This window comes from Platalea leucorodia, assembly GCF_965183815.1.
Source record: "Platalea leucorodia genome assembly, chromosome: 4".
NCBI lineage: Eukaryota > Metazoa > Chordata > Aves > Pelecaniformes > Threskiornithidae > Platalea > Platalea leucorodia.
The window spans coordinates 63,798,992-63,823,882 of NC_138826.1; the positions used below are offsets into that span (position 1 = coordinate 63,798,992).

Sequence of the window (24,891 nt, forward strand, 5' to 3'; positions counted from 1 at the left end):
GTAAGGATCAAATTTTTTACTTCCAGTAAGCAAGGCAGAATCATGTGAACTTTAAGTTATAGTAAGAAGGGCAACAGATAACCTTGCTTAAGTCAATAAAATTTCCTTTCAGCAATTAAAGTGAAGCTATAAACAAAAGCTCAGAAAAGCAACAAAACTAATTACAGTACTGGGACTCCAGGGAATGTAGGTTGCGTAAGGAGTGATGAGCACTGTTTACATTAAAGAGAAGAGCAACCAGACACAATGAATAAAAAAGTTACTTGGATGCCCTTATTTGTGTTATACTACTACAAGAATAAAAGGATTACTTACAAAGACTCATTGGGCTTGTTAAAGAGTCTGTCCACATGTACTTCATACAGCTTTGGGTCAATGATGACATTTTCCAATTTGCTGCTGTATAACACACCTAAACTTGATCAAAGTAATATATTTCTACTATATTATTAACTGGAACTCTGTGCTGTTGAATCTGGCAAGATGAAAAAAAATAACATAAATATCTTATCCAGATACATATGGGGAATTTTTAAACTTCCTCTGAAGCTTTGTACCACCGATCTCCAAGTTATTTTGTGACAGAGTACATAACCAACCACCTGTTTTAATGTGGCAGTTCCAACATTTCATAGACTTCCTTCGCGTTACTCCCCCAAAATAAATTTTTCCAAGATCCCAGGTTTTGCGAGATTTATACATAGGTAAAGTAGACCTAAACTCTTCAAACACAAGAACAAGTGTGCTTTCATTTTACTTTAATATACAATTGCATTAAAGCAGTAGCATCTGGCACACAGCACTCAGCCTGCAGTGCTGTAAATGGAACGCTGATGACTTCTTTGGGGGGAAAAAAAGATGCCATCAAGTTAACATGCATTTCTTAGAATTTTCATTTGCATTTGTAACCTCTTTGAGACTAGTCGAATCAGCTACTTCCAACAGAAGTACCTTGTGCATAAAAATAGCCAAATGGCTTATTAGTCTGGTGGGGCTAATCAAGTCAGTGAGGTTTCATGTGCCTTGAAGAGACCCTGGTAAGACTGGTAAACACTGGCCCCTTTGACATGAATTCTCATTGTACTGCTGCATGGAGCATCTGCTCTCTCATTCTGGGATCACAGAAGAACCGGAGTTTCCGGGGTAATAGCTTCACCTCCACAGGCATAGCTTCATACTCCTCATTATCAATGCCAAAGGATCCCTCAGTGCCCTGTGTACAGATAACAGTGCTAATCAGGATTAAACATCAAACAGATTATTTCAGCAATGCTGTAATACTAATACCTGATTTTACTAATAGACTACAGTTGAATACTTAGCTGAGTCTTAAGCAAGATGACCCCTTCCCTATGCCTTCCAGCCCATTTGGTCTCAACAACGCAGTGAGAGCTATCCTTCACTGCACATAATACATTAAGAGTCTGTTGCATAACATGTTACCTCACTTAGTTGCTAATTGGTGATAATTAAATGCTAGGGAGCTTTAACGACCCACATTGTTTATACTGAATGATTCTTTGCTATTGGAACTACAATTATATGCACTTAGACCTTGGCCTGCCAGGGGTGACACAAGCTAATCTGCAGAAGTGCCTGTTAAATAACTCCTGTTAAATCCATGTTACAAACACCTTTTGGTATTGTTTTACTATATTGATCTGAAATGTGAGATGCAAAGTAATTCACGGGTCAGGAATTACTCAGCAGTAGACTTTTCTTGAGCGTTTTCTTTAACACTGATAAAGTCATCAATGATTAAAACCATTCATCAAAATGGCAAAGTTGATGTTACCTAAACAAATTTGGTGACTGTTTTGCATGCACTTGACTCAAGGTAGGGCTACATTACGTGGCTACTCAAACTAGCTCCAAGTGAACTGGCACACCAGAACAGCACAGATTAGAGAAAGCAGCGTAGGTCCTGGAAGTCAGAGGTACAGCAGTCCACCTGGATCAACATATCCCGCTTCTTTGCAAAGCTGGTGAGACTCATCTGAGCTGCCTCCAGTTCCTTCATGAGAGCTAGGTCAAGGAATTGAACAGCACTGCTTTGTGCCATGCACACATACTCTGAATGTCTTTGGAGCAGCTGCAGTATGAAGTGCCCATTTTAGACCACCACCCTTATGGCTCAGCTGTACTTATACCAGCACTCCAGAGTATTCTTTCAGAAGCACAAAACTGCCATGATATGAGCTTGATGCAAGAATTAGGATGGTGGCTAATCATGACATCATAATTCATGATTTTAAATTCGTAGCCACAGATTTTTTCACCTTTTGACATGTTCTGTTCTCTCTTAATATGAAATTCTTTTGCTGAATGATAGATCATTTGAAGGCAGAAATTACCTATGACATTGACTTAACGTCCTTGCAAAACCAAGAAACAGTCCTCCCCAAGGCTGCAATAACAGCCTCTTCTTTCTAAGAGGCAACAAAAGACTAATCTAAACAACACAGGCAGACACAGCTTTGGCTTCTTTTTCAGCCTCATCTATTCAAAGTTTCAAGACACTTCTCTATAGTGATCTGAGCCCCACTGCCTTGTGTCACCCTCCTTGGTCTCCATAAAGCTTCTAATATTTATCTTCTCTACAGCACAATCCCTTCCAGAGTAAAATGTAGATGAGGAATTCCATCTTCAATACTAAGGAGAAGGTGGTATGCATATGCAATGCACCTGAGTAAGAGATCCTTTACAACCACCACCACTATCTGCATAAAAGGTCTGCCACTATTTACTGGCAGAATGAAGTTTCCCCTCTGGTTTACAGACCACTTTCCAGTATGTGTCTCCTAGTCAGGGACCGAGTTGCCGCACTGAGAAACTGAGTGTCTCACCGGCAGCGTAATCAACCTCCCAGATTTGGAGTAGGGATTTCTTAATGTGCAGCATCAACTGGCACAAGGAAATAAAGTGACAGAGTTCCCAAACTCCCTCAGCTTCTCACCTCTGGAAGTTGCAAGATGCATCTGCTAGCTTGGATGCACTGACTCCCTTCAGGGCACGTATGTGGATCAAGCATCTTTTGACTTCTGTTCAAACAAAAAGAGAGGTAAGGTAAGGAGATGATTCTCTAGGCAATAGCCATCTTTAGGGATGACACGTCGTTGTGGGTTGGTAAGTCACTATGCATTTGGTAAACTTAGAGGTTATGTGTGTATACAAATATTTGTGGGTTTAGCTGTGAGAAAGTAAGACAGACGTTTCCTTTTCTGTTGCAGTCAATACATATAACAGTATGCACTGACAACCTCCAACCAGCTCCATCTCTGAGGCTCACTGAATATATTTGAACATACAGTTTTGCGCTCCTCACTTACACACTGAACTATACAATTCCTGCAATCAATGACTACCATCTCCTCACGTCCCATGCACCCACATAACTTACCAGCAACATAAGCAACCCTAAGCCAAAAAACCTGATAGAATTAGTTATACTGAACCACTAAACTACCATCAAAAAATGAAACAAAAAAACCCCTCTTTTCTCACACCAACACCAGTCAGCATTAAGTTTCTTACTAGCTGCTTTTATATCATTCTTGTGAAGAAACCCCTAGAACATCATCATTTTACCCATTCCAAATACTATACCTATTTTTGTCAGTTATTCTCTCTCTTCTGGTGCCTGTGAGATTCTTATTTATGTACTGTACATAGAGAAGTGCTACTTTCCTACTTCTGTGGATGTCAAATGGAGCACATACGAGGCAGTTGCCTGTCTTAGAAAGCTGGTCGAGCAAGTGCCATGTAGCCTTTTTCAAGACTTAGGTTGCTGTCCTGTCACTGGATCAACTGTTAAAGAATAGCACATTGCAATTCCTTTTCCCAATGTGTGCTGCTGCAGAGTAAGCACAAGCTCTTGCATACGCTGAGCTACTTCTGGCCTCCTGACTGAGGAGAGTCACACCCATAACCTTTTGGCTGACCGTTGACAAAGGGTACACTGCGCCCCAGGCAGTAACCCCTCAGTTTGGGCCCCTCTCCAGACAGACAGCAACACACAAATAGCAAAGGGGACAACAGAAAGTTACACCATTAATGTATCACAGCTCTCAAGCACGGCAGAATTATCACAAATATTCCTCCAACAGGCAATGCCAGCTGTCCCCAACTTCTCTGTCTATTCTGTGGACTGACATGAAAGAAGAGTGTATTTAAATATTGCCCAGGAAAAGCAGTCACAAAAACATGTCAGGAACTCTCTAGACACCAAGCCTTCTATGCCCTGAGGAATGCAAGCACCTCTTAAAAATCACAGAAAATCCCAGAGAAGGAACATGAGAAGAGAGGGTTGAAACAGGAGATTGTAATCAAAGACAAAGGAAGAAAAACTAAGACACCAAAGGAAAGGGCAGGGAAGGACAGAAGCAAGATTAACTGTGGAAAGTTTGTTTTTAATCAAATATGTATATACTAAAAGATTAATGAGTGAATGTGAGGGAATTAAACATCCTCCTGGCAATATAAATTATAAATCATTGATGGCATGCAATACTGTCAGTTTATACAGCGCTGTACAAACAAGCAGCAAGATTCCCTGCTAAAGGTTTAACCTGCTCAAAGTTTGACACACAAGGTCCTAGATATTGCACTCAGGTGAGCAAGTAGATTTTTTGGTCCATGAAGGTAAATGAGGCTCTACATAGATGCGATTATGGGGTCAAGGGAAGCTCAAAAGAGACAATACAGGGAACTAAAGATCAGTCAAAGGAGAATGCTGGTCGAAGCAAATAAACACAACTCCACTTGCGGTGATTGCCTCTCCAGTGACCCAGCACAAAAGCATCAGAAATCATTTCCATTTGATTCCACTCCTCACTCAAGACAAGACAGCAAAGTGAAACAGGAGCAAGACCAAAGCCTAACAGCAGCAATTCCAATTGATTGTCTTATCCCACTCCACATGCTGAATTAGAAAAATACAGGCAGAGAGAGAACCACAACACCTACTGCAGGTAATACACACAATTTTAACCTAGTTCTTGTCTCCAGAAGTGGCCAATGTGAAATGATTCAGAGTAAGACTCTCTAACAAAAAAACAACAAAAAAAAAGTCTTCTGCACCGTAGCTGGTAACTGTATTCATGCCCTGGAGTGACAGCTCTCCATACTTTCATATACAGAATCTAAGGTGGCTATCAGAATGTGGATTACTGATGCTACACTTTCCATCCCTGCTCTCCTTCCCTCCAGCACTTCTTAGTAAGCACTACAGCGTAACCACCTGTTCTTCCCCCACCTTATCTTAAACATCAGCTCTACCCCTGCTGCAGATGCTCTTGTTCACACAAATCTGATGCACAGCCGGAGAGCGCTTTTATACACCTGGGATGACCTCCTCCTTTCTTTGAAATCCAAAAGCAGTTGCCCCCCAGCACTCTGATCCCCCCTCCCCCCCCCAAACCCCCGCCACACACTGCCTGAGCCTGCATGGTCGTTTCCCGCTGGATGCGTTGTTTCTTCTGTGTGATCCATCAGTTCTGATCAGCTTGTGTCAGTGCCCCCTTCAATATAAAAAACACCTTAATATCTGCACTGATAAGGTATTTTCCCCAAAAACCTTTTCAACCCCCAAATTCTGGTAGAGTTTAAAACTATGCATTAAAAAAGAAGAAAAAAGAGCGAGCTTCTTCACACGTTTCCAAAGACAAACCCTGTTGGTGCTAGGCAATGGGGAGCCTCTAATAACGGGCTTGATTCAAACCTAGCTGCCAAAGGGCATTGTGCAGTGAAGAGCTTCTCTGAACACCCTGATTTTGCCTTGCAAAAACAGGGCACATTTTTTCTGTTCTGACTCCTCTCTGTAGGACTAGACAAGTTCCTCCTGCTGCTTCCCCACCCCATACACCCCTCTTCCTCTTTCTTTATTACCTACACACTTTTGGGCACTATTTAATCAAAACAGCTTGTTTCTTTGAACTTTTCTTGAACAGCAGCTCAAAGCTTTTGGTGCTGCCTCTAATTAGCTCTAGCCAGCAGGGCATGTTAACTCTCATCAGAGGCTTTTTCTGCATGACAGTGTAACTGCAGTCAGAAAACGCGACATACTATTGTGTGAAGCGTGTCCAGTCCACATGGGAGACATTCTTTACAGCGGGTGTACAGTCAAACACCCCTCCCTTAAACCATACAAATTCATCCACATTTTTTCTGCCAGCAAAGTGTCCGAGAACCCAGCATCTCCTTTGTCTCCCTCCTTTAAGAGGCCAGATTCCTCTTGCTGCTAATGGGAAAAATCTCCTCCTCCTTTCCTTCTGTAGCCTTCAAAGCGAAGACTTCAGTCCCAGGCAACCTCTGGTCCATATGGGCTCATGCAATTTAAAAGCAGCTGCAGGTGGTAACCTGACCTACCGTGTACGCATAGGTCAGAAGATCCTATACCCACTGAGGCTTGTGGGATGCTCAAATAAGGGGCCTGCTGCTGCTATTAATATTACACACAAGACATAGACGCAGGAATTATTAGGGTGACGACAAGCACGTAAAAATGTGTTGAAATCTTTCCATTGACTTCACTAGAGGGAGCTCTAAGACTAGAAAACAGTATTAGCAAATAAAAAGGTAACACGCAGAAGACGACTCCTGGATTTAGTAGGAAAATCTGTTGCTGGTAAAAACTGCACTGAAGATGCAATGTATTTGCTAGTGGGACTGTACGGAGGAGCTGGAAAAAGCAGCTCAGATTTGTGTCTGGTGAGAGCAGGAGGAACAAACGCACTACAAGCCAACATTCCAAGCACAACAGAAGCAATATGTGTTCACTCTTTCTCTACAGGCTGCTTCTTCATACCTGCAGCCTTCTTGCTCCGTGTGCAAGCAGCATCAATACATTTGCTTAAAGTCCCTGTTTAAATTCTCTTCCAAAAGTTCTTCCAGCTCAGATCTAATTTCTCACAAGAGTTATTGAGTCAAGGGAGCACTTCACTTAGAAGCAGGGCCTGTCTAATCAGAGGTCCAAAACTGCAGGTATCACTAGTACAAACATAACAGCTCTGTGACCCACCTCTCAATCCACTGAGCAGCTAGGGCTAAAAGATTCTGGGGATAAGTCTGTATGGCTGCCTATAAAACTCGGTTATGACATTATTATCCAAGTAGCACCGATCAATAGCAATGGGGAAAAAGATGAAAGGTATAGCAAACTCAGAAGCTAGGAAGAACTCCATGTAGACTGCTCTGCCTTGTTTCCAGAAAGAGAAAATTAGTAAGAATTTTAAAGAACAAAATCAGTAATCCTCATGAAGCATTACTGACTGGTGTCCTTTGCAGTCCTCTGCTTCTGAATTTTGCAGCACAAGATCAGAGAAAACCAGCACACTTCTCAGAAATAGCGTTCCAGCTCACAGAGATTCTGTCACCTTTTTGCAGCCTTCCCATACTCACCCTCGGTTTACAAACTGTCCTTTGCTGACAGTATCTGCTTCAATGCAAATATCCATGAAGTCTTCAGTGCGCTATGCAAAAAAAGATTCAAGAAATGAAGCAGTTAACACTTCAAAATGCCACACCCATACTGCAATATGTTCACAAAATGCCCAGTCCTTTGTCCCACAAAAGGAGGCAGAAGATGCATTTCTGCATTTCGTGCTTTTTTCCACTTTTTTCCATTCTACTTGAGATTCAGATTGTAAATTATAGATCGTAAATTCTCATTCATGACTATTTGACAATAAATGCCATAAGAAGTAAAATAATAATTCACGTTTGGCTTCTTGATACATTTCACACACTTATTAAAGACATTAATAGCAGATCACTTGGGTTTTCTTCTGTTCTCGAAGATTTCTAATCGATGGGTCTTTCGTGACTTTAAGCAATAGTACAACGATGCAGTATTTGGCCACCAAACACTACCGTAAAAGAATTTTAAACAATATAAATTGGAAGTCAAAGTGTTCTTGATATCATTCCTTTAAACTCCTTACTTAGCTTCTTTTCTATTTACAGCCTGCCCCTAAACCAAGTATACAGTAAAACTTTTGCCGGGAAAGCAACTTTGATTCAGATGCAATTATTTTTTTTATTTAATTTATTTATTTTAACATTTCTGTCCTGGCAAAGGTCCTAGTGCAGATGCAATAAAAATGACAAAAGTAAAAATAAATGCATCTGTTAATATGACTTGTTTTATTCCTTTGCTGTACATGCAGAGGTAGGCTTGGCACTGTCTGAGCTGCACCTGTATGGCTTTATCAGCTCCTCTTCAACAGGGCAGCCTAGGCGTGAATCTGAGATGAGACAGAAAAACAGGAGTGGCTGACAATACTCTGCAGATATGCCCTGGTATCAGTTCGAGAGAGCTGTTGTTATTCAGCTTTGGTGGCTACAGGGACAATGGCTTCAAGAGCAGGAGTTAAAAGCAGTTGTAAGGGGACCGTATCTGTAGAAAAAAAGATGTAGTATCAAGCTACTTCCAGCTCCAGAAAAGTACAACTGCCCTAACATAAACTTGTCCATTTCTCTAGGCTATGCCAGAGACCTGAGAACCCTACATCACTTCTTTGTTCAATACTAGTATTAAAATGCATCTTGAAGGCATAAAGTCTGTGGCAATGAGATAGTTTTTCAGTTCTTGGTAGGTCTATTTTTACTTAACATTACTGACTCTAATCCAGTTCAGCAGCCAACACTGTTTTGTTCAAGGGCCATCTAGAAACCACTAAAAAACCAAATACCCTGCTAGTCTCTATCTAGCTTCTACCATTACTAGGACACTGGTGGTCCAAATGATAAGCCACTGATGAAGAAGAAACTCAAATTTATGTGGTAAATTGTAAGGAGAATACAGGAGGAAATTTTAGGACTAGATTTGCCTGGGTTTTTTTTTTTTTTGACTGATCCTACAAACATAACATATCAATATAACACAAATGTTCAGGTTCTTAAAGACCCTGAATTCTAAGCAAGAAACATGTTGCAGTAAGTTCAATATCTCCTGTTAATCTGGGTGTAGTGGCAGTGGATTCCTGGAGCCATGAGGAAGACATAAAGGGCAGCTCACCAGGACAGAATCACTGTGTTAGTGTTTTCCAGTAAAATTAAAGACTGACTTCTATCCAAATAGCTTTCACAGCAATAAAATCACACCAAAACACAGACATAAGCCAAAGACAGGTTTTTAAAACAGTGAATGAACAACATGAGCCTGTTGAGAAGGTTATGACAGGAACAGCTCCCCTACTCCCTTGGTTCTGCTCTTCCACAACCACCTGCATTTCCTGTCCTTGTAGCCCCTGTCCCTTCTCTCGTCCCAGTTCTTTTTAACTCTTTGCTCTGCAAGCCAAAAGACAGAGAAAAAGCCACAGTTCCAGGCAGACATTCAGGCTCACAGCTTCCTTCCAGCATCTGCTGATAAAACAGAATCACTCTCCCATGGGTCAAGAAGGAAAGGAGTGCCTATTTTGATGCCTTGTTTTCTCCTGGGAAGTCCTAAAGCTTCTGTTTGGCTAGTGAAACCTTCTCATTATACAAATTCTTCCTGATCCCACTGCATCCCAGTTTTACATGGGTCTCCAGTGCTTTTACACTGGCTCTGAAACTTGCCCATTCCTGGATTCAATCAGGGGCCCCTCCTTGCATGGGGTAGTAAGTTTTATTTATATAGACAAAAGAATGGGAGTTTAGCAAGAAAGGAAAACTGTGTGGGCAGGCAGCATTTGGAATCCAGTTATACAATGGTCTTACTGTCAGATCAAGCTGCCTGTTCCGAGTCGCAATGGAAAGCTCAATGGTGGATAGATTCAGTTCTTCCCAGTCCTCCGGGGTTACCTCCCGGGGGATTTCTGTGAATCCAGAAGAGAAAATATCATTAAGTGGAATTTAATTACACAGATCATAATTTCACTGCTATGAAGCATGACACATCAATCTGCAAAAATCACTTTGACCCACTGTGACCACTAGCTTTGTTTTTCAAATGTCAAAATCTTAAAAAAGGAAAAGGGAGCTTGGGAGTACTGAAGGAAAGAAAAAAATACAGTAGCAGGAAAGACTATCAAGCACATTACATGGCAGCCCTGTGAGTCCTTATGCCCAGGGATTAACAGATCTCCTGGGCTTGCATTACAGGAACATTTAGAAAACACATGAAACACTGCTACCAAAAAAATAGGAATCCAGTGTTCAGGATGTAGTGGTAACATGTATTTTCTATAGGAGGAAACCCCAGGGTTCAGTTCTCACATACAGGTCACTTAGTCCACGGTTCTGTCTAAATCACCTCTGCCAGCCAAGAAGGAATGAGAAGGACTTTGCATCACTCCAGATTGTGCAAAATACACACTCCCCTTCCTTCTGCAGTCTGCCACACACGCTGCCTAGCTAACAACCCAACCCAAGAGAGGCTCACAGAGCGCACTGAAGAAAATTTATGGTACAGAAAGAAATTTAATGCACTAAGAGAAACCTAAGGCTTCCGCACGGCCCAAGTTTTATTGTTCTATTTTAAGTAACATTTGTTGCTCTGTGTCAGCAGCTCCTCCCACCCAGAAAAACAAGGGCTGCTCCTCTCTCGCCAGCCCACTAAGAAGCCATTCTACAGGAGGAAGATTTCAAGAAGCTCGCCCATAAGAGCCGAGTATAACCTGTGGAGGCTTCCATAGTAATGGCAAGCAACTGTGAGCACAGGGAACACCCTGGGTTCTTTACAAATGCATTTTTGTTTATGAGACCACAAGCACTGACAGGACTACTCTGCTCCATTTCTGGCAGGTATCACTGTAACTATCTTGACAAAATCACAGTTTTAATAAATAATAATAATAATAATAATATAAAAATGAGAGAGCAGAAAAGTAAAGCAGAACCGCCTACCCCTCTGATCTATTAAAGGAGGAAAGCCTGCCTGTGAGTTTATGCCAAAATACACGCACCCCACCTTTTGGAGGAGATGACCAGTACAATCGAAGTCGTCTGTAAAGCCTCACATACAAAGGAGGTCTGGATGGTTTCTCCTCTGGCTCTTCTGGAGGTCTCTCAGTTGGACCCAAATACATGAGAGAAGCCTGATGTTTCTGAGGCCATTCCTTGGATTTACATGTAAAGGAAAGACACAAGATAAAGGGCCTTTTGTTGAGCATCTACCTGTTTATTCTGTTTAGTCCTTCAGCCTACTTATTCTGTGCTCCCAAGTTCTCCTTCAGAGCTACCCAGATCCCACCACTGCCTCAGCCTACCTTATTGCTCTCCAGCCTCCAGATACATATGTGAGATGACATTTTCACAGCTTGGAAAGGGAAGTAACTCATTATTCTCACTGATATTTCAGATTCCACTGCCTGAAACCGATGGGCTACAGAAGAACCTCAGCTCCTGAAATACTTCCAGGTGCTGACAAAGTTTATTTCCTCTCATTTTGTTTTAAAAATAATTTCTGAAATGCTCAAAACATAGCATTTATGGAGGGAATAATATGATTGTTTTTTAAATGTACACACTAAAATGACCCAGCCAAAAGCCCACATGGACTCGATACAATTATTTTTCTATGCACAAAACTTTTGAAGTAGTTTTGGATCATATAGCACAGGTTGTTAAGCTAATTTACCTCACACCTCTGAAAGCAAGGAAGGACTCCACTATCATACTTACATAATAAACAGGACAAACCGAGGTAGGGCAATACAAGAACAATAAGTATTAATGATTAAAGGGAAAAGCAGCAATGCTGTGATAATTTAAGCCTGTATATTCTAAAAGAGATAATAACACTCACGACAATGCCCCTACCCATATCAGAGGTGAGCTCTTTCCCCTTACACTGTTTTCAGCTACAGGTCATCCTGTTTCATAGGACAGCTACAGCAAAACCAGAAAAGATGAAGTGCACAGCAGCAAAGACAAGCTAGGAAGAGATTAAGCTCAACAGGCTGGAGCCATTCCTTATGGAAATTAACAAAATGATAACACAAGAGGCACATAAAGCAATGAATACCACACTTAGGGGAGATCAGGTAGAAACTTTTCTACCTTAATAGCAGAAAAAGCGGGCACCTCTCTTTAACCTACAGCAGGTCAAACAGATCTTTTTAATGTACAATGAATAGCTCACCAGTGAAATCCACTATCACTGCCACTAACTGAGGCTAAGGACTCAACAAAAGTGAGAAAGGGGCTGAAGAGAAGTGAAGAATAGGTTTCTACCTAGAACGCCAGCACACAGAATCATCATCTCAAATTTCCTGGGGATGCGGGGGGGAATCTTTTATGGATGCATTACAGTTTGACTCCCCTTTACAGGAGCTTCCTATAAAGGAAGCATTGGCACTATCACAGACAGCATGGCTGGACTGCACAATCTGATCTACTGTACCAGCTCCTGGGTATTTCCACAGCCTTTCATGAGGCTCTTTATAAGTTCAGACAACAGGAAAAGCACGTGAATGAAAATGCCTCACCTTTCATGCAGGTCAAATTTTAATCTTTCTAGGATCAATTTTAAGCAACAGAGAAGTTTAAGGTGAGATATAAGCTATTAATCTTCATGTTCATTTTACTACACATGGAAGCCTGATTATCAACGTGCATGAGCAGTCTAATTATAGCCACTGCTGCCAGATGAATAAATCAGAATGAAATGTTATCATAAGAAAGACTGTTGAGAAAAGGTGACAGAGCACTTTAATGGTTATCTTCAGCACCACTACTGCTCTCCATTTTCAAAGGTGGCTACTGGCTCCCCCTGGTGATCCTGCAGCAACAGATCCTTAGTAAAGAATTTTTTTTTTTTTTAAGTATTCTTTCTCCCCTTCACCTCTTCAGAAGCTGTCTATCAATTGGTAGGTTTTTAACAAGTCGAGTTTCACTCCCGTTTTATATTGTTACCAGAACCCTTCACAAAAACTTGCAGATAAATTATACAAAGCATAGTCAGCCTTTTCATTTCCCAACTACAAAAACATTTTCCTTGCAATTACTCCTTACCTTAAATGTACTGAAAAAGTGAGCTGCTTTGGTTTTCAGAGGTCCAAGGTACCAATACCTGAAAAAAGAATCCAGATATCAGATATCCAGAGGTCGATACTGGGAAAGGTAGAAATCTTGCATGAAGTCAGAGCACACAGACTTGTTTGCCACTGAAGTTAGTGCTCCCCTACAACCATTAGCTCTGTGATACTATAAGATAGTTTCTACACGTCACCAGCAGCTTAGCAGTGACATCCCTTCTCGAGTTACAGATCACCAAAACACAGTATACCATCTTCACTACAAGCAGCGTGACATCTCAGTAGCAAAATTTTACCTAGTTATGTGACACAACTGGGAATGACACAACCAGTCTAACAGCTGGTGGGATGCATCTCCACAGTATGCAGTACAGAAAGAGGTTGGAGGAGACAAACAAACAACAATCAACAACTTCACTGACAAAAGAACAGAGCCAGCAAACATCAATTTGCCCCAAAGGATTCTCAGATCAAAATCAATGTTTTACAAAATAAAAATCCTGCCAGTCATAAAGTATTGTATGGAATCTAAAGATGTGACTATATTTAGGCAGGCTTGGCACACATTTTGATCACTGTCTTCCACCAAAGAAGGTCAATGAAGCACATTAATCACCGTCAGCTCAAGAGTACTGCAGATTTAAGTGTATCATTAAGTACTAAGGCATGCACCTGACACACCACTCCCATCAAGTCATGAAATTGTCTGTAAAATAATAAAGCCTCAAAAACATAAAAGAGCACCATGTCTCCACCAGGAAAGTGCTTAGCAGAGGGACAGCCAGACGAATTTCTGGAAGTGGGGCTTATGGCTTGACTCCCTTCACAGTAGGTGCCTTCTAAGTATAAGTTCAGTTGTACTGGAATACACCAAACGTTCATTTAGCCCAATAACCCATCTCTGACAGGGACCAAAAGTGGACGCTTTTAGGGAGAAGTATGAAAACAGGACAAGCACACATGGTCCTTGTCCCAAGCACATTCTGAGCACCCATTCATTTATGGCTGAAGCGCTTTCCAAGCTGAGCACGTTTTCTGTGCATTCAAAAACATTAATGGAAGAGAACGAGGTTTGAAAATGTTCATGCTGCCTCAAGTACAAAAGGTGCTGTCATGCCTCCAGCACTGAGTCCAAAAGACTCTTAGAGAAGGGAACTGCTGCAGGAAAAGATGTGAAGGCTGACGCTAGGCAAAAACCAGGGCATGCACGGGAAGCCTAGTGAGAACGCAGAGGGGAGGAAAGTGCACTCTCTTAATCTTGGGGCTGCAATCAGCAGGAGAGCCTGCAGCATAGCCAAGTCAGCACCTACACAAGCTACCAAGCATGGTCCTTGCTTCCCAGGGACAAACACCCTGGCCATCTACTGCATCTCCCCCGCTCCATATCACCTCTCAATCCTACTCAAATATCTGCCAGTCAGGCTCCAGAGGTCTGCCACATCTGTTTCCTGACAAAGACAGCTCATTCCCAAAACACAGGGTATTTCCTTATAGCCGTGCAGCAGAGGCATGTGCTGCAATTCCTCCATAACAATCTGAGAAGGGAACTGCTTTGGCCCTGCTGCTCCTTCACCAGATAATGCTAGTCATTTGATACACAGACAGTGGCATATTAAATGTCAATTTGGAGAAAGCCCAGCAATTATTAGTTTAGCATTCAGAGAACAGTCATCAGACAGCACGGTCCATACCATTTCTGGCAGGAACTGAAGGGCATTTCTACCGCATCTGATGTCCCTTGTTGGAATTGAGTTACAGAGTCTGTGTGCATCTTTTCATTGGCAACTGATGAAAAACAATGGCCAATTACTTTACTTAGACTTTACTCAAGGGAGAGCTTTTCCCACTGATACAATCTGAATAAAGTTCCAGAAGTGGGCACCACAAGGCAAGCAGAAAGTAAATACTTAAAAGAACAGGTCAGCATCAAATAAGCATTTATTTCAAATGACAAAAATGCTGAAATGTCTTACACTCCCATGTGTGTAATGCAAGACCTAACAAGGGTGGGTGCCTCTGCCTGTCAAATGCCTACACTCAAAAAAGACTTCTTCACAAGAGGGGGGGTATGTCTTTTTAGGCAACAGATACTAAAAAAGGTACAGTTTCAAAAAACAGTATTTTCTTACTTGCTAACTTTAACTCCTGCATCTCTGTAAGATCCCCATCTTAAACCAGTCACTGCAAACACAGGCTGTTCCTTTTCTCCCTGTAAAGAAAAATAAACATTGCAAAATTGCTTTCTCTTATCTGGTTTCCAACTTTGTTTTTTGCAGCTAGAAAAATATCATTTCTGTATAAAAACTGATTTCTGATTAATCTATCTCAAAAATGAAATTTCCCAGAACAGGTATGATAGATAGCTAACAGCAATAAAACTAAGCAGAATTTGAGTGTTATGCATTCCATCTGCTCCCAAAGAGGAATATAAGAGGTGAAGTTTTGAAGAGGTTGATTGAGTTTGACTGCACGCACAGCAATAGCCATTTCATTTTATGGATATTGTCAGCCAAAAGCAAGGAGCTCTGCACAGTGACACTAAGTTCTCGCTGCAGAAATGTCCATTCTACGACATAACAGAAAAATAATATTCAAAAACCATACAGAGCATAGTCAAAGGTTTTTCCATTTCACATTTTTCAGTTTGTAAAAGAAAGCTATTAACTCCACAATACATATGAATGCATTAAATCAGCTCAGACAGCTATTGTTATCTCTCACCGTTTCTACAGTAATATCAGTGTTAGTAAGTTTTGTATTCATCAATACGCTCTGAGCCTCAAAAAAAGATGTTTCTAGTGTTTTCTAGTGCATTCTAGTGTTTTCTCCAGTTTAGACTACCTGATGTTGTAGCATACAGTGGAGAAATGACTGCCACCAGAACTCCTGATATCATAAACCAAAATTCACGACAGCATCACACAGAGGAGAAGCAGTCCATGTAAACAGAACAATATGAGAATAGGAACGTTTTCGGTACGTTGGGTGCCAAATACGCAGATGCTTTTACCTTGATCTGCAAGACATCAAGTGGAACTGTCTCTCCCTTCAAAATGGCCAACGTAGCATTAGTAATATGTCTGCAAAACAAACAGGAAAGAAGCAAAGGACAACAAACAGGAAGGAAGGAAAAGAGCAAGCTTTAAAATTACACTTTTTTTTCAGCAAACCCCACTATGAGTCCAGGTGGGGCTTTTCTGCAGCAAACACAACAACCCCCGGGGAAAGAACTCTGACAAAGTGCTGCACTTCCTTGAAATCAGAAAGCAAACTGGGTGGCTGCAACACATGACAAAGCCTGCGTTCTAACAAACAGCAAAAGACCTGAAAAGCAAAAGGAAGTTCTCAGCCTAAGCTTTTCAGACATTCCTCCTTCTTCAGCTAATCTGGCAGATCACACGCCAACTCTATTACTTGCTGTTTCAGATTACTTAACACACTAAGGACCCAAATCATGGTTCTGTTTTATTGGTGGCAAGTAGAACAACCTGGGAGAGAAGGGGATGGTCATGAGACTGGTCTCAATTCATGTGTCTAGGATTGACTTGCCTTAGTATTTTCTTTTTAAGTTTTTAATCAACATAAATCTACCTCTCAGCAGTGCTCATGTGGTTTTGGTCTCCATTAAGTCGTGGACAGTAGCTAAGGCACTTTCTCATTTCAAGTCGTAAAGCGTGGCACTGAAGATTTTGTAACCAAAGTGTTCAAGTTCATAAAGAAGTCTCTATGTTCAGACCTTGAAGCATATAAAACCCCTTCCTTGTTTTCAAAGTTGGGTAAAATTTAAATTCCACATGGCACATATTTCCAGTGTCTCAGCTGGACAGGGGAAAAAAAAACCAAAACCAAAACCAAATGCAGTTTTCAGATCCAGCCCAATATTCACATGAATCAGCAGGAGAAATCACCCTTGGCTTCATCAGGCTTAGAATACTCAGAGAAGGAAGCTGTTCTTCCCTCAGCCCTTCTTTTCTCCTAACTCTTACCTTTCTCTAAGACCTCTACAGTTCCTACACTCCAAAGGTAAGATCTAATAGTGCTGAAGGAACCAAAGTCCAAATATTTCTTTTTAAAATATCACTTCTGCACTTCTTAAGTAAGGTTCTGTTACTGGCGTGGGCTGTTAAGCAGCCTATTGACCAAATTCCTTTCAACTTCACCAATATGCTGCAGTCTCACCTGCACAGTTCATTACCCTGGGACAAGAAGATCATTCATTTCAAACAGCTTCTTTAGAACCCAAACATAAATTATTATTTTAATCTTAGCTGCTGATTACAGCCTTGTCCATCTTGCCGAGCTTCAAAGCACTCTGGTAGTTTTAATGAAGGATGTTATGCCAGTTGGCTCGTGGGTTTTATGTATGATGGATACCAGCAAGGGTTCCACAAAGAAGAATGTTAATGAGTTACTAGGAGAACCGGAGTGAACAGATTTCAGGAGCAAGGAGAAATGTATTCATTAGTATGGGAGGAGAGGAAGGAAAAAATTGAAAAGATATGATGCGTGGGGAAAAGAAAGTTTAGTTGACTAGCCTTTTTACTTCAGAAGTGGACAAAACAAACCTAGAACAAACTGAAATGCAGGCAACAGATAGTGCCAGACTGGATCATATCCAGGATGCTGATGGATTTCAGGTTGTTGGAGAGTTGCCAGCATCAGTCCCATCACAGGAATGGGCAAGAAACCCTGCAGAAGTCAGTAATGGGATCCAACCCTCCCCATAAAGATATTCTTATATACTTTACTCTGCAGGTGCTAACCAGGTTATATGTGGACTGGTTTCTAGAATTCTTAAACTGGAGAAGGGACAGAACGAGGACTTTTTTTTTTTGGTTTATTTCGGCATATCCTTGCTATATCCTTGTCACGTCCTTTCTGACTATTCCTAAGAGGCTTGATCCTTTTTTTTTTTTTTGAAAACTCTGAGCATCACACGATCACAGAGAAATTAGCCACAGCAAATTATTTCATGTTCTAATAATACATACACTTCCTTCTTTTAATTTTAGGCAGTTTTTGGAAGTCATTAACTCAGGCAAGTCCAGAGAGTCATCAGACTCTGCCCAGAGACTACCAACTTCTATATAACATAGAAGAAAAAGAAAAGTATGAAGCTACCGAGAAGCACTGCTCCTTGAAAACAAACAAACAAAAGCCCCCTTTCAGAAACATGTAATACTTACTGGACTTGGTTCGTGCTCTCAGGGTAGAGCGTGTGGCTCAGAGTGCAGGTCTTCCCAAGAGGTATGAATCCTATAGGAATCTTACTGAAGACAGCCTGGACACATGAGGAGAGTAAATTAACATTTGCATCAGCTGAAGGAAGCTTCCTGTGTGGAGATCACAGCTGTGTCTGATATCACCCCTTTGGCACTAAGCAGCCAGGCACTTCCTTAAATGAGACAGTAATACATAATGACTCAGAACATGGCATCCGAATCTGTGAACCCACCACTGCCAACTGGGTACAAAGGAGCTCTCTGTAATCATTAAGAGCATTGTTACATGCAGGTTGGCAGCCATGTCCTAACTAATGCACGGATTCTGTCAGCAATCTGCCATCTTTCTTAATACTGACAGTGGCATCACAAGCTCTGAATCTCATTTACCATTGCAGAAATCCCCCTCTGACAGAGTAACCTTGCATGGCAAAGAGATTTTCTCAGTTAAGGAAAGGAAATTAATTGATTCCTCTGGCATCCAAATCATGAAGCAGCAGCAGGTCTAATTTTTGGAAATCATTGACCGTGTTATTTTTCTGTACCACAGTTCAGCAAAAGGGCTTGTTGAAGGAGCAAGTTATTACACTATACCTCATAATAAACTGTGCTTCTTGAAGCGTGTCAGCAAATCAATGTAAACTACCATATATCACAATGTACCATCTCCCTCCTGGGCACTGCTACTAGCAGCACCATGATACTGCAAATCCGCACCAACTAAATAACGCCCCTCTCACTTCACGCCCACCCATTCTCCCTTGCTATCTCTGTGTCACCTGCAAGTCTTAACACATCTCAGACACCCTTCTCTCATTTTCTTCAGAATTGTTCTACAGCGTGCAGACAACAGGGTATTTGCAGCTCATGCAGTCATGCTCTGCTCCCCTGGCTGCTAGGAACAGCGTTTCTGGAATACCTTGCACAGGCTCTTCTTATCCAGGCAACAGTGGTACGACATACCCGAGTAAAAAGGGAAGCAGAGCACAGAGTGAGGGGGCTGAACTGCAGATCTCTACTCCTAGGACAGAGTGATATGAAGGACAAGAAGAATTCCCTGGCCAAAGACATAAAGTGACACAGTGGCAATACTACAATGCAGTATTCCACCCGAAACAGTGCCAGATGCAGAATTTTCTACGCTACTGCTAATCGACCCAAGCTACATCAAGACAGTAAGTCAAAAATTAGAGAAGAAAAACTAGCCAGTAAAGCCTCTAAAACTTTTTTCCAGTATCTTTAGATTATAGAGGTCTCAGGGGACAACAATAATAACATTAAATTTAAAAAACTGATGTCTCGGAATTGATATAGCTAGCACCCCTTTAAAAATACTGGCTTGGTTGCAGAGTTTCTCTTGTCACATTCAGACAAAGCAATTGCCTAAACAGATACAATTCTAGCTGCCAAGGATATCATCATAATCTTGTCTGGATCATTTAATTGAGTTTTTGCCAGCTCCTGCCAGAAGGTTTTGGAAACAATGATCCTCTCCTTTCTTCAATAACACTGTCCTCCCTCTTTAAAAAGAAAAATCTCTCTCATTTCCATTCGGAGCAATCCACCTTGAGAGGTTAAAATTTGCTTTCTGCAGCCATCTGCATAGGTAGGTATTCACTGCTTGAAAAAAATGGCAAAGCAATCATAAAGCAATAGGAGCATGGCCATAACTGAATTCGGTTTCAAGCCTGTACAAATACAAGAAAAACCTGTACTTTCACCCGATGCTTCTGCCAAACAAAGCAGCGTACACAGCTGGTCCACGGGTCTTTGAAAGTTGTGCATTTGGCTTCTCCACAATCCCTGCTCTGACGCTGGAAACTTCCCAAAGCCGTGGCTTGGGAGCCATAGCACTCCCTGAGAAAGGGAATGGAGAACAACGGGCAGAATTGCAGGACACTAGCATGGCTGACTTACTACGCAGCAAGCTGGCTCCAGATTAGTAAGCAACAGATCTGTAGAAGACAGCTGAGGCCAACAGAACACAGTGGATGCACAAGACACTGCCTCTATGAAATAAACAAGATTTTAAAAATGAGGCTTCCTCACCTCATCTGCTCTGCGGAGAAGTCCAGTTATGACCTGAAAAACATGGCAAATGCTCAGCTCTGAGAATTTTGTTTTCCAGTTACAGTAGAAAGCTATGAAATTCATACCCACATTTACTCTTCGGAAAAGATTTAAGGAGCAGCTGCTCTTCTAGGGAAGGTGCTACAGTTGCTTATATGGGAAAGGAGGCATGTTCAGTGTGCAAACATGCTGGAAATAGCAGGGTTATGAGCGCGCATGAGTATACGCTGGCACCACAACGAACGCCAGTGTAAATGTTTTAATATCGAATAATGCTCTCCATAATGCAAAAATAGCACTGGACAGTGTGCAACTAGCAATAATCAATTCTAAGGCCAGGGGAAACTTTCAGATGTATTCTGACCACTTTCTCTTAAGGTCATTGCATTTCATTTAGCCATTGCCTTATAAAGGCAGTAGTTAGCATTCCAGGAAATGCTTTAATAAAATACAGCCTTCCTTGAAAAATAGAGTATCCCCCAGTTCTGCTCGTAGTTTGCTCCTACCATTAATCATCTTGACAACAGGCATTTATTAAATATATACCATGCTTTGTTATCACTCCCACCTAATTCTAAGATTATTTGATTCCCATTTAGCAAAACATGCATTCCTCTTGGAGAGTACAGATACGAACGAACTTTGAAAATTAAACCATTACAGCTATCTTACATAGAAAGAAAAAGTTAGAATCATGTCTCCCCAAATAATTTTCTCATTCTGTAATAAAACTGTGGAAGATCGTTATGTCACACACTCTTTCTGCCCCCACTCCCATCACCACTTTTAGACTAACAACAACTAGCAGAGTTTTCTTATGCCTGGAAGATTATAACATTGACTGAAAACACAGATACTAAAATGGACAAATCTCTAGTAATAGCTGTTACGATGTTGCTGCATTACACAGACTCAATCTTCTCACCCTCAGCTTACGATTCTCAATAAACCAGGACAAAGCTCCTGCAGTACCTCTTGTACTGTGCCATCTCCTCCTGCAATAATGATCAGATCTGTGTTTTCCATCAATTCCAGCAGCTTTTTTGCTTGTCCCTCATAATCAGTCTGCAGAAACAGAAATCCAAACATGAGAACTCAGGTGACTATTTCTAGGATTTCTCTTCCATAGAAAAAAAAGAATCATCTATCCATCTGCTTAACAGTTATTCTCATATAGGCACACAGTACTGTGTATTACTTACACTCTCTGAAATTTCTTCAACTTATAAAACAAGTCTGCTGCCTAATACAATATGTGCAAGCAAATACACACACAAGGGCTAAATGAAATGTCAGAGTAAATCTTATTCAGTAGATCTAGAATATTGCAACAATAATCGTATTTCCAGGTAGTTTTACACTGAAACAAAACCACAAGCAAACGATGCTCTTGCAGAAAAAGACCCAACATCTTTAGCAGACAAGTGCACAACACAGAATTAGCTACATAAAAGGCTACTGCCCGACAGCAAGCTGTTGACAACGGGTTTAGCATAAAGAGCACACTGACGTTCTAAACCATCAAAACCGTTTTCTGCAAAATGAATGTCTTTTACAGGGACATTTCAGCCTCAGTTACTGGCCCGGCCCTGTTTTGCTAACTTGTCAGATCTGAAGCTACAAGGCATCGGTTTTAAGTCTTGCAATATAATCTTTTCTCTTAGGATGGGACTATGTATTTTCAATGATCAGCGAGAGGCATTAATAAAAACAGCATTTTAACACTAAACCTTGTGAAAAAGATTCCAAGACAGAAAGATACATATTAGAGTATTTCACTGCTAGGACACAGAGACTATTAAACAATCCACATATCACAGCCTGAAAAACCTGCAAAAAAGACCAGAACCCCTTCACATTTACTTTTTCTTCTCTTTCCAAAGAAAACCGCTCTGCTACTTCAAACCATTTAGAGCTCAATGTTCTGCTTTCATGACGGGAATGTTGAATTATTTGGGGATACACCGAGATATTTTCAGTGTAAAAATAAAAGGTTATTTTTAATTAATCTGAACAGTTCCGCTGCATGTCAAAGTTCCTCACTTCTGAATTCTGCAAGTTCAGGCAGAATTGACAATTTCAACAGCGATGGGCACGCACCACTAGCCAGCACTCAAATATTTAAAGAGTTTTCTCTCAAACATGAATTATAGAAGGGCGGCTTTAGACAGACAGACAAGCCCGTGTACTGCTTTAGCTGAAAATGAAAAAACTCAGTACACAGTTTATAAATTAACTGTGAATTAAAAAGAAAAAGATTAAGTACCAGCTTAATATCTCAGTATTTATTTCTTCTCACGAGATGTCTACAGGACAACTGAGAACTTCAAATGCATCCAGAATTGAATTTCAATTCTTCAAGAGGACAAAGCAGAGCAGACAATACATCTATGTTATCAGAACAGTTCTTACCTTAACCACAGTTACATCCAAGCCAGATAAGTGCAAAATTGGAGCAGCATTCTTTTCAAAAAGGTTCCTGGCTTTGCTACAAAAAACAGAGTAAAAACTATTTCATTAGTCTGGTGCCTAAAAAAATTAAAAAGGAAAAGAAACAAATGAATAACAAGAAGAAATCTACTTAAAAACACAGCATACAATCTACACAATCAGTCACTCAACCTGCCAGTCAGGAAAGAGGAGATTTCATTTGGTTCCAATGTATTACATTTCTAGACTCGTATCTCAGATGTCAGCTTTTTGTTGCAGTTTTAATAAATGCAAAAGAGGTTACCTATCTTTCTCCAAAAATAATTAAAAAAAAAAAAAAACAACAAAACAAAACAAGATCTCCAGAAAGAAATTTATTAGAAAATTAATGACTTACAGAGCAGCAGGCTTTAAGACCACAAAGGCGGCCCATTCAGGTTTTCGGAAACTTTTTTTTTTTTAAATATTTACTGTTACATATTATTAAATAAGTTTAGAAGCAAATTATCTGACTTTCTTTTGTTATAGGACTCATGCATTTTCTGCCTGTAGCTGCATAATAAAATAATTATGCCATTAACTATAAATTGCTTACAACAAGTAGAAATATGAGACTAGAAGTCAGAGACTTATTAACACTTTACATTTTTCAGTCATGGGTGTTTTGAACAAAACCACGTAAGTCCAAGCACTTCCATGTCAGATATGTAATTCCTTTCATATTGTTACTGACAACTCCCCGCCCCTCCCCAAGATGCAACTGATAGGAAGCTTAGCTGATCAGCAGAAACAGACATACATCATATCCAAGATAACTGTTTTTCTGCTAATGAGTATGCAAAAATAGCAGCCGACCTCTTCCAGGAGTCTTGCTCTGAGCCCATATTTAGCCTCTCAGTTTGTGGGCACATCCCTTTCAAGGACAGGTTCCCACAAAAGTAAGATCACTGCTGGCTAACTTCAAGTCTTGAAGCAATCAATCAAGGTCATCTCTTATTTCTATAGTTTTTGAGGACTGAAATGCATCACATACAAAAGTGCGGAAGGAATACGAAGGAACTCCACATACGAAGGAATGACAAAGGCCGAAACACAGGATAAAAGAAAAATTAAAAATATACATATGTTTAGAAATCATTCTTTCAACTCATGCATCTAGTTCTATTTCTCATCCCAATATTTTTGGTGAAATAAAGTTTGGCATAGTTACATAGCACCAGCTTGGCATCAGAGGGAGGCAAAAATGAGCTCAAAAATCTGGCTGGCTTTTATATTGGATGGCAGAGCAAAAATACAGAAAGAGTGCCTCATGTATGAGTGTAGGGAAGGGGCAATTTTACCCTTTGCAAGCTGCTGGGTTGAGGAACACTGTTGCTTTCTTCAATGGCATACTGGAAGGGATCAGCTGGTTGCCAAAAGCCTAAGTGAGATAAAAAGAGCAGAGTTCAGTTTATCTTTTAAACACACTGGTAAAACAGTTTGAAATAATGCATCTCCACAAATGTCAGTGGGCTTTCAAGCTTCATGACATTCAAATGACTTCCATCTTCAGCCATTTTACAGGTCTCCTATTCAAAGGCCTGCACTCTTAGCAACAGCTCACACCACTGTCACAAGTACTTTTTAGCTCATTTTTACAATTCCACCACCATCTCGTTTTTGTCAACCTCTGGTTTTCTGCCATGGGCAGAGATCCAGGGAACTATCCTTGACTCCAAGGTTACTTGATTTTCCTTCCTTATGTAATTCTTATACACCTGCCTGCCACCTTCTTTCTGCATCTTTTTCCACTTCTGTCCTTCATTTCTTATATCTCTTCTGCTCATTTGTGTATTTTCTGTGCTTAAGGTTTTGAAGATATGAAAGATAATCACCAGAGAATTTGCCCTGACCTGTAAGCAAGCCCACTGTTTCTCAGACATTTTTGTCTTCCTAATGTCTCCCTATAAATATCACTAAATTCCTCTTCAACTTTTGATCCAGTTCTGAATAGGTGTCTTGATTTTAAATTCTTCGAGAGTTACTCCATACAGTCTCTTGTACCTTTTAGCCATTTGTACCTATTTCCATAGCTTTTCAGCACAGGAGAGGCAAGGAAAGGCGAAGCTTCCATGCATGTTACTTCCCATTCTGTAAACCTCTTTTAGCTCACCTAAAGGCATCCTCTCCACCACACCAAATCAAACTGGTTTTGAGTACAAGGATGGCAA

The 24,891-nt window shown here is 40.8% G+C and overlaps 1 protein-coding gene across 1 annotated transcript in view; it reads right to left on the reverse strand.

Moving 5' to 3' along the window:
• Positions 1–142: 142 nt before the first annotated feature.
• The window catches only part of AGK (acylglycerol kinase), a 37,171-nt gene continuing 12,422 nt past the window's right edge, over positions 143–24,891 (reverse strand). The window contains exons 3-15 of the mRNA XM_082308953.1: positions 24,022–24,101; positions 22,664–22,739; positions 21,224–21,316; positions 20,231–20,263; positions 18,146–18,240; positions 15,970–16,039; positions 15,089–15,168; positions 12,937–12,994; positions 10,892–11,039; positions 9,700–9,797; positions 7,399–7,469; positions 2,957–3,041; positions 143–1,213 (exon numbers count right to left, since the gene is read on the reverse strand). Of these exons, the coding sequence (XP_082165079.1) occupies positions 1,076–1,213; positions 2,957–3,041; positions 7,399–7,469; positions 9,700–9,797; positions 10,892–11,039; positions 12,937–12,994; positions 15,089–15,168; positions 15,970–16,039; positions 18,146–18,240; positions 20,231–20,263; positions 21,224–21,316; positions 22,664–22,739; positions 24,022–24,101 (1,125 nt within the window). The 3' untranslated portion in view covers positions 143–1,075. The remainder of the gene's footprint in view (positions 1,214–2,956; positions 3,042–7,398; positions 7,470–9,699; positions 9,798–10,891; positions 11,040–12,936; positions 12,995–15,088; positions 15,169–15,969; positions 16,040–18,145; positions 18,241–20,230; positions 20,264–21,223; positions 21,317–22,663; positions 22,740–24,021; positions 24,102–24,891) is intronic.